The sequence below is a fragment of the Lathyrus oleraceus genome, chromosome 5 (genome assembly GCF_024323335.1).
Source record: "Lathyrus oleraceus cultivar Zhongwan6 chromosome 5, CAAS_Psat_ZW6_1.0, whole genome shotgun sequence".
Lineage (NCBI taxonomy): Eukaryota > Viridiplantae > Streptophyta > Magnoliopsida > Fabales > Fabaceae > Lathyrus > Lathyrus oleraceus.
The window spans coordinates 501,285,330-501,293,472 of NC_066583.1; the positions used below are offsets into that span (position 1 = coordinate 501,285,330).

Consider the following 8,143-nt stretch of genomic DNA (forward strand, 5'->3'; position numbering starts at 1 on the left):
GCTGAAACCAAACATGACATGCAATAATCTATTTATAATTTAGTCGTATACACATATTTCATAAGATGACAACGTATTTTGTTATCAATCTAAAATACTTATTAACATTTGAAAGATATGATACTCATATAAATTTTGTAGTTGAAAGAACACACAAAACACAATGTTTAACATAACAACATAGGATTTTGAATAATTTCACACACATGAATTAAATACTCATTATCATCCTTTAAACCATACATGAAATATAAATGTCAATTGTAATCCCACAAAATAAACACTTCAAAAAAGTAAGAACACATCCTACAACCAAAACATATCATGTTCTTAACAACTTCATACTTAAACTCATTCTGGTGCTAAAAAGTTCATAAAATATATTTCAATATCAAATTTCCGAAAATTCTAATTAAGAAGATGGTTCTATCTTTAATTTCTTGGATGGTTTGGTGCCTGATAATTGCGTAGCGCCAGACGCTTCAAAATCAACTTCTTCACCCTTGTCAGCAATTACAACATCCTTAGCCGGAGTCATTAGAATGATTGATTCTGAATCATTTTCACCAGATGCAGATAATGTTTGCTTGCAATATAAAAAATTAATTGTCAGATATAAAATGAATTATAATAATACAATATTTATCATAGAAAATTATTATGTTAACAAATGAAGATACTTACTGCGGAAGTTTCCAAATTTTCTTTGTTAGGGACCAACTTTGCATATTCAGTTTTAGACTGATTCTGCACATTGAAACATCGAATATTTATTATACTTGTTAAATGTTTAAATAATACATGAATTAAGTGAATATTATACGTCTTCTACTATGTAGTCATTTTCAATCTCTTTAACAAAGACTTCATCATCACAAAGCTTCCAAACAAACGCTTGGGAAAACGTTGGCTGCACCTTAACTCTAAAAGCCATTTTCTTATTCAACAGCATTTCAAGCTCATCAGGATAAACCATTGGATCATCTTCTCCATTCTAATGGAAAAATAAAATATCAACCATGAGTGATAATCTGAACTTTACAACTCGATAAACTATTAACATTTTAACTTATGTATAACAATATACCTCCACCATAGAGTTATGCATAAATTCAGCAGTCATTCTAAGTATAGCAGCACATTCGGAATCTCAGAATACAAATCGATATTTTGATTCACCATTGCTAACATATATCTCAATCTTGTACCTATAGTATTTTAAACGAAGAAAATAATATGATTAATAACAAATTCATTACCAAATTTATTTGCAATTCATCTAGATTATATGTACCTTGGTATAGGCTGTTCGACTTTTTGCCCACATGAACATTCATAAGCTTTTTCAGGATTAGGTGTCTTCGAAGAACACCTTGTGCAACCATAATAAAACCATCCATACTTTGAGACAACAAATTTCAATGTGGTTGCTACAGTAACACATAAAGTTTCCTAAAAGCAAATCAAAAATGATATTAATTTCAAAAAGCAAACAATATAATTGTAATAGTAAAGATAAATTCGGCTCTATAGTATTCAACTTACATGTTTGATTTTGCAGAACTGACTTAAGGACATACATTTCGCATTATGAACAAACCTTTCTACTGGTGAATACTGAGAACCACCAGACCAATTAGAAAGAGATTTTGCAGATTGAGTAGGCTTCTCCTTCTGTTCATTAGTAGGCAACCTATAGAAATAAGATTGTTTTTTAAATTAAAAATTATGTATAATAATCTGAATATAAATAAATAAATAAAATCCATACTTAGACATAAAATCTTGAATTTCAGGGATGTCTTCATTTATCAACAATTTGGAACCACTCCATGCATTTGACACTGTAAATTGTAAATTAATATAAAAATTATTGAACGTATAATGAAAAATACAAATCAGCTATGTATTTATAAAGTCTGATAGTGTAATACCTTGGCCATCTTTTACCATTGCATGAGTGAGCAGAATTACAATAGCTCCATTGTTTTTAGGATCATTGTAGTAAGCCAAAAAATTTGATCCATAGATTTTCCATAAATTGCAATTTATGCAATTACCCCTATTTTGCAATATAAATAAACAATATTATATGATGGGATTCAGTGATGCAAAATATATAAATTTATCAAACACATAAGTTATGAAAACAATGCGCATTACTTCAAATCTTTCAGCACAACAGAAACAACAACTTTCTTCCCCGGAGTGTTGGATTGGATATGGTTTATCTCACTAACAGCACCAATAATATCTACATTAAAGTAAGGTTCATTATTGAATGTGTTTGCAAATATATAAGTTATATAAGTTATAATAGAATTTAAATTACCTTTCAGTCTATCGGTTTATTATTTATAAAATATCATAAATATTTAAATATCATAAATATTTAAATATCATAAATATATAAATATCATAAATATTTAAATATCATAAATATTTAAAGATGCATTCTTATTTATTTAAATTTTATTTTACATTTATTTATTTTAATGTCATTTATTATGTTTTTTAATTATTAATTTTTTTTATTTATATCCGGTTCAAATACAGTTGAATTGGTTGAATCGATTGAACTTTGATACGGAGTTTCATCGATTTAATGTTCAATTTGATTTTTAAAACATTGGTAATCTACATATATTTATAAAATATCATAAATATTTAAAGATACATTCTTATTTATTTAAATTTTATTTTACATTTATTTATTTTAATGTCATTTATTATGTTTTGTATTTTTAATCTTTTTTATTTATATCCGGTTCAAATACAGTTGAATTGGTTGAATCGATGGAACTTTGATACGGAGTTTCATCGATTTAATGTTAAATTTGATTTTTAAAACATTGGTAATCTATATATATTTATAAAATATCATAAATATTTAAATATCATAAATATTTAAAGATGCATTTTTATTTATTTAAATTTTATTTTACATTTATTTATTTTAATGTCATTTATTATGTTTTTTATTTTTAATCTTTTTTATTTATATCCGGTTCAAATGCAGTTCAATTGGTTGAATCGATTGAACTTTGATATGGAGTTTCATCGATTTAATGTTCAATTTGATTTTTAAAACATTGGTAATCTATATATATTTATAAAATATCATAAATATTTAAATATCATAAATATTTAAAGATGCATTCTTATTTATTTAAATTTTATTTTACATTTATTTATTTTAATGTCATTTATTATGTTTTTTAATTCTTGATTTTTTTATTTATATCCGGTTCAAATGCAGTTGAATTGGTTGAATCGATTGAACTTTGATACGGAGTTTCATCGATTTAATGTCCAATTTAATTTTTAAAACATTGGTAATCTATATATATTTATAATATATCATAAATATTTAAATATCATAAATATTTAAAGATGCATTCTTATTTATTTAAATTTTATTTTACATTTATTTATTTTAGTGTCATTTATTATGTTTTTTAATTTTTAATTTTTTTTATGATACAGATTAAAAATTAGAAAAATGACATATTTATATGATTAAAAACAACAATTTTATAATATATAAAATATATATTTCTTTTAACACTTTTATAAATATTAAAACAATATAATTTTTTTAATATGAAAAGATAAATTATAAAAAAAACAATGAATTATTTATCCTAAAATACATTACACAATTTTATTTCTAAAATAATATTTTATAAATCACACTGATATTTTTAAGTTAGTGGTATCTGAATGATAAAATTTTATTAAATAATAATATAAAATCATTTTAAACAATTATATTTAACATATTTGTTAAAAGTAGTAATTAAAATATAAGTTAAAGTTAGTGCAGTGTCAGTGTCAGTGTAAACAAGAATTACACAGATATCCAATCAAAATATTTTATATTAGCAAATCATAACGGTATTTTTTATAAAAAAATGTGATGTACATAATACTCAATAGGATCGCATGAATAAGATTCCATATGCACTGCAATAGGATCTATCATGTATGTCATGTTATGTACTCGACCATATGTCTCGTATGCTTTAAGTGCAACGAGTAGGTACCAATCTAATCCTGATGATGCTCATTGGATAGCTGTCAAGAATATCCTTAAGTATTTGAGAAGGACTAAGGACTCATTCTTGATATATGGAGGTTAGGAAGAGCTTGATGTAATTGGATACACCGATGCTAGCTTCCAGACAAATAAGGATGACTTTAGATCGCAATTTGGTTATGTATTTTGCTTAAACGATGGCGTTGTGAGCTGGAAAAGTTCAAACCAAGATACAATTGTTGATTCTACAACCGAGACCGAGTATATTGCTGCCTCAAGTGCAGCAAAGTAAGTTGTTTGGATAAAAAAGTTCATTAGTGAACTTGGCATAGTTCCTAGCATTGTGGATCTCGTTGGTCTCTATTGTGATAACAATGGTGCTATTGCACAAGCTAAGAAGCCTAGATCTCACCAACGATCCAAACACATACTTAGGCGTTATCACCTCATTCGAGAGATAATAGATAGAGGAGATGTGAAAATATACAGAGTACCTACACTTGACCATATTGCTGACCCACTGACAAAGCCTCTTGCACAGCAGAAGCATGATGGCTATACTAGATCTATGGGCATTAGGGGTATGCCTGATTGGCTCTCGTGCTAGTGGGAGATTGTTGGTGTAAGCCCTAGAGGCTAATACTTTTGGTACTTGTATCGAATTATTTATTAATAATAAAAGGCTTTTTCTTTATTATGTTTGTTTAATAAAGTCCCTAGAATAGCTAATCCGTTTAATGTATCAAGTGTGACTTAATCATGAGATCACATTAAACATAAAGACACTATTCTTAAAGTATCTGTAGTCGAGCTTTATTGTGAAGTGGGATAACATTAAAGCATTAAGACTATTATGTATATAGACTGGTAATCACATCTCATAGATCATGGATAAGGAGTTATCAAGTCTTAAACATAGGTATGAATATTAAGAGTAATATTTATACTGGATTGACCCGCTATGAGAATACTATATAGAATGTTATGCAAAGTGTCATAAGTTATTCTCATGGTGATAATGGTGTATACCACCCTTCGACCTGAAAACACTATGGACCCTAAATGTAGAGTTGATCGTCTTAATGCTGATCAAACGTTGTCCGTAACTGGATGACCATAAAGACAGTTGATGGGTACTCCACGAAGCATGCTGAGGGACATGAGTGACCTAGATGGAATTTGCCCATCCTGCGTAACAGGATAAATGTCTATGGGCTCAATATTGAACTGGAAAAGGATGACACAGTTTATGCCTTGTGTTCAATATATACATAAGGGCAAAAGGGTAATTATACACATAAGTATTATCACAAAAGGATTTGTCAGATCACATGACATTTTCGTGTCTTGGATAGCAATGATGTGTTGCTAGATAGCGCTCACTGTTTTTTTATGTTAAATACGTGATTTAATATAATTGTCAATGCCGCGAAAACCTACAGGGTCACACACAAAAGGACAGATTTATGAGAGATAGAGTAACTAAGGAACACTGTAAGGTACGGTACACTTAAGTGGATTGTAGACCATCGTAAGGTACGGTGTACTTAAGTAGAATACGAAATATGGTAAGGTACCACACACTTAAGTGATTTTGGCATATTATAAGATTTGGGCCACATACACTTAAGTGAGCTTTTTAGCTTACAGCCCACACAAGTGGTTCTATAAATAGAACCCTTGTGCAGAAGCATTTGTGCAGTTATAATTTCGTTTCTCTCTCTCTCTCTCTCTCTCTCTCTCTCTCTCTCTCTCTCTCTCTCTCTCTCTCTCTCTCTCTTTCTCACTCAAAGCCTTCATTCATAGCAACTAGCACTAAGCTTAAAGGAATCCGTTTGTGTGGACTGAGTAGAGGCATTGTCACCATTCAACGTTTGTGATCGCTCCGTAGATCAACATCAAATGTTTAAATCACCACAAGAGGTAACGATTCTATCACTGATCATGCCCATTTGTAAGGATCACCAAAGGAGAAAATTTTAAATTCTGTTGCGTTTTTGGTCGCCCTTCTCCTTCAATAACTAACATCATCCCTTAATTCTTATTCAACTAATCAAAATCAAAAACACCAAGTCCATCCCTCAATTAGATAAAGTGCTCAATCTTTATTGCTTTGGTTAGAACATCTGTCAGGTGCTTCTGAGTGCCATAGTGCATAACTTCAAGCACCCCATTATGAATCTGATTCCTCAGAAAATTGAAACTTTGTGTCAATGTCCTTGCTTCTTTCATGCAGCATTGGATTCTTGGCAATAGTTATAGCTGATTTGTTGTCAATCATAAAATTCACAGGCTTTCTCTGTTGGTGTAAGCCCTAGAGGCCAATACTTTTGGTACTTGTATCGAATTATTTATTAATAATAAAAGGCATTTTCTTTATTATGGTTGATTAATAAAGTCTCTGGAATAGATAGTCCGTTTAATGTATTAAGTGTGACTTAATCATGAGAACACATTAAACATAAGGACATTATTCTTAAAGTATCCGTAGTCGAGCTTTAGTGTGAAGTGGGATAACATTAAAGCATTAAGACTATTATGTTTGTAGACTGATGATCACATCTCATGGATCATGGATAAAGAGTTATCAAGTCTTAAACATAGGTATGAATATTAGGAGTAATATTTATACTGGATTGACCCGCTATGAGAATACTATATAGAAAGTTATGCAAAGTGTCATAAGTTATTCTCATGGTGATAATGGTGTATACCACTCTTCGACCTGAAACCACTATGGATCCTAGATGTAGAGTCGAGTGCTTTATTGCTGATCCAACGTTGTCCGTAACTGGATAACCATAAAGACAGTTGATGGGTACTCCACAAAACCTGCTGAGGGACATGAGTGTCATAGATGGAATTTGCCCATCATGCGTAACAGGATAAATGTCTATGGGCCCAATATTGAATTGGATAAGGATGACACGGTTTATACCTTGTGTTCAATATAGACATAAGGGCAAAGGGGTAATTATACACATAATTATTATCACAGATGGTTTTGTCAGATCACATGACATTTTCGTGACTTGGGTAACAGTGATGTGTTGCTAGATACCACTCACTGTTTATTATATTAAAAACGTGATTTAATATAATTGCCAACGTCACGAAAACCTACAGGGTCACACACAAAGGACGGATTGATGAGAGATAGAGTAACTAAGGAACATCGTAAGGTACGGTGCACTTAAGTGGAATACGAAATATGGTAAGGTACCAAATACTTAAGTGATTTTGGGCATAATATAAGATATGGGCCAAAATACACTTAAGTGGGTTTTTTAGCTTGAAGCCCACACAAGTGGTTCTATAAATAGAACCCTTGTGCAGAAGCATTCATTGCGGTTGCATTATTTTCGTTTTCTCTCCCTCTCTCTCTCTCTCTCACTCAAAGCCTTCATTCGTACCAGCTAGCACTGAGATTGAAGGAATCCGTTCGTGTGGACTGAGTAGAGACGTTGTCATCATTCAATGTTCGTGATCGCTCCGTGGATCTGCATCAAAGGTTTTGATCGTCACAAGAGATCTGCACCAAAGGTTTCAATCGTCACAAGAGGTAAATATTCTATCACTGATCATGACCATTCATAAGGATCTCTAAAGGAGAAAATTTTAATTTCCACTGCGTTTTGGACCGTAATTCTCCTTCATTCTCACCTTAGTCTTCAGATTCTGTAGCAAGTTCAGAATCCATACAATTTGACAAGCAGTCAAAAAACCTACAATGTATTTAGTTTCACAGGTCGACAATGCAACTACTGGTTACTTCTTGGAGCACCAAGAAATAAGACCTCCCAAATACTTGAAAAAAATATCCAAAAGTACTTCTTTTGTCAACTATGTCTCCACACCAATCAGAGTCTAAATAGCACATCAGCTTTGGCTTAGTTTCAACCCCATAAGAGAATAAAACTCCATGCTTCAGAGTCCCCTTAACATACCTCAATATCCCTACTGTAGCTTATTAATGTGACCACTTTGGTTTGTTCATAAACCTAGTTACCATTCCAACTGCATAACAAATGTCAGGTCTAGTGTTGCAACGATATCTCAATGATCCTACCAATTCTTTAAAATTTATAGCATCTGCATCATCAC

At 30.8% G+C, this 8,143-nt stretch overlaps 1 protein-coding gene across 2 annotated transcripts; it reads right to left on the reverse strand.

The window, feature by feature from the left end:
- Positions 1-204: 204 nt before the first annotated feature.
- LOC127085762 (uncharacterized) lies at positions 205-1,393 on the reverse strand. 2 transcript variants are annotated; one of them, XM_051026289.1, is made up of 5 exons: positions 1,295-1,393; positions 1,088-1,208; positions 917-994; positions 685-747; positions 205-586 (listed from the first exon to the last, which is right to left on the reverse strand). In XM_051026289.1, the coding sequence occupies exons 2-5, from the start codon at positions 1,121-1,123 to the stop codon at positions 413-415; spliced, it is 351 nt and encodes a 116-aa protein (XP_050882246.1). In that variant the 5' UTR covers positions 1,124-1,208; positions 1,295-1,393; the 3' UTR covers positions 205-412. The 2 variants fall into 2 exon arrangements, with proteins under 2 accessions (XP_050882246.1, XP_050882245.1); XM_051026288.1 differs by having other exon boundaries at positions 824-994.
- Positions 1,394-8,143: the final 6,750 nt, after the last annotated feature.

Coding starts and splice junctions, on each gene's coding strand:
- LOC127085762 (XM_051026288.1), bottom strand. CDS start 1,123: ATGACTGCTGAATTTATGCATAACTCTATGGTGGAG. Junction 995..1,087: donor TGCATAACTCTATGGTGGAG/GTATATTGTTAT, acceptor TTTTTCCATTAG/AATGGAGAAGATGATCCAAT. Junction 748..823: donor ATGACTACATAGTAGAAGAC/GTATAATATTCA, acceptor TTCAATGTGCAG/AATCAGTCTAAAACTGAATA.